The sequence below is a fragment of the Gymnoscopelus microlampas genome (assembly GCF_963454915.1).
Source record: "Gymnoscopelus microlampas genome assembly, chromosome: 10".
Taxonomy (NCBI): Eukaryota; Metazoa; Chordata; class Actinopteri; order Myctophiformes; family Myctophidae; genus Gymnoscopelus; species Gymnoscopelus microlampas.
In genome coordinates this window covers 3,424,753-3,426,794 of record NC_139947.1, presented here as the reverse complement: position 1 = coordinate 3,426,794, position 2,042 = coordinate 3,424,753, and the positions used below count along the sequence as shown (strand labels likewise).

At 50.2% G+C, this 2,042-nt stretch overlaps 1 protein-coding gene across 1 annotated transcript; it reads right to left on the bottom strand.

The window, feature by feature from the left end:
• Positions 1-686: 686 nt before the first annotated feature.
• Positions 687-1,418, bottom strand: LOC311054044 (post-GPI attachment to proteins factor 2-like; the record flags this gene model as incomplete). The annotated part of the gene is made up of 1 exon (XM_084069924.1): positions 687-1,418. The coding sequence occupies one exon, from the start codon at positions 1,416-1,418 to the stop codon at positions 687-689; it is 732 nt and encodes a 243-aa protein (XP_083926050.1).
• Between the last annotated feature and the right edge of the window lie 624 nt (positions 1,419-2,042).

The following is a 2,042-nucleotide window of genomic DNA, read 5'->3' as shown; positions in this document are numbered from 1 at the left end:
CGTGAAATTTGTCCTCTGCATTTACCCATCCTATAAACTACTATTCTACGGCGCTCGAGGAGCAATTAGGGACACACATCGACACATTGCTGGCCTGGCCTGGAATCGAACCTGGGCCAACCAGGGGCTCTGGCTCAGCTATGGAGGTGAAATAGAGACATCTGCTGGTGTACCGCCACATGGAAAGCCAACATATTAACCACTAAGCCAAAGGGAATTCCCCATAGCTCGGGGAGATATTAGACTTTCAGGCCATCAGGCTGAGGTTGTGAACCACTCTGCTACACTGGGCCATTAATGGGAACTGCACGCTTAAAAGAATCACTTCCTGGGCTTCAAATCCAGGCAGAGCTTCCTTGCCGCCTGGTCGTGGGTAAATATCCCTTTATTTTTCGTTTCCTACATTTTGTTTTTAATCGTTAAATTAAAATGTTTTTCATGAAGTAAAAACAAATTCGAATTCACAAATTCAAGTGTGCAAAAAACACTTGTAGATCGGCTATTTTCACTAGTTTGGGTCCCGGAGAGACATCGCATTTCTTGTTTGTGCTTCAACTAGAACGTTTGGAAACCACTTGTTCTAGACCAGGGGTCTTCAACAGGGGGTCCGGGACCCCTAGGGGATCCTCAGAGTTACGACAGGGGAGCTGCAAAATCTGTGTGTGATAGGATTGAAGACCCCTGTTCTAGACGACCAGTACTTCTCGTTTACCGAAGTCCCAGAATGCCGTCATGTGGAAGGCCACGTTGGACACGACGACCATGTACTGGAACACGGCAAAGACGGAGTAGCTTCCCGCTTCACAGAGCACGGCGTGCCGTCTGAACCAGTACGCCGCCGCCAGGCAACAAGACACGTTGAACAGGAAGAGACACAGCTTCCAGCGGTACGACGTCACTTCCTCGCGACGTCGGCGGGGGCGCCGTCTACTGATCGAGCGCCACAGCGCGCATGTCGACGACATGTAGAGCAGCGAGTACAAATTAAACGCGACGACCAACTTCTCGTGGACGTAGTACGTCTCGGCGGCGGAGGAGACGTACGCTAACAGTAGCAGTGCGGTGTTTTCCGCCAGGCTGCAGATAAGGGCCAATCCGGCCAGCGCTCTGCTGGTCGGAGTGGCCACGCGCCGGCGGTAGAGCGCGAAGTAACAGGCGCTGGCGAGGTAGCGGTGAGCAGAGTGGAAGCCGACGCACGTCCTCCACACGTAGCGCTCCGGCACGAGGCGGACGGACGCGCTGACGGACGGGAGGTAGTTGGACACTGTCGCGTTCCGCGCGGTGCATTGTGTGTGCGTGGACTCCTGCTTGTGAAACAGCAGAGACAGGAGCAGACAGGACAGTAGGCCGGCCAGAGCCAACAGAGCCGTCCCCACGGTCAGATGAGCGAAGGGAAGCCTGAGCAGAGGACGGGCCATGAGGGGGATAGACCTCGACGAAGCGTCCGTATGATTGTGAGGAGCTGCGTGGCATCTGTCTCTCTTTTCTCTCTCGCTGATCGAGCTCTGGGCTGACGTCACGCAACGGCACACAAACCTGTTCTCCGTATATGGGCATAATGTGGACACAAACAAATTAACCAATTTTTTCAGATACTTTTGACACCAGGAATCAAATGGGAAAGGTCACTAACATGGTACAACTATTGGTTACTGGTGAAAAAACACATTTTAGACTCATAACAACTGTTTTATGGGCTGTCATAGAAATGTATAAAGTGAACAAACCAATGTATAATTGTATTGCTTTTTAAGTTTCCCTTAGTCTGTCTGGCGTGACTCCAGCCTGCTTCTTGAGAGAAGCTGGCACCTATGCAACATTATTTTGTTTTGTTATCATGCTTGTTGATTAAATTAACATCTCTATGTGAAAAACAAGGTTGTTTGGTGTTGAGGGGGTGGGTCTGAAACAGGCCTATTTAACCTGAGGTAAAACATGACCTTACTGAGTCAGCTTGTATGTCCCATTGATGCCGTGTACGTTGGCTTCACTGTATTAATACCTTTAAACTCTCTCATAGGAAACTGAATTATTGTCTGTCT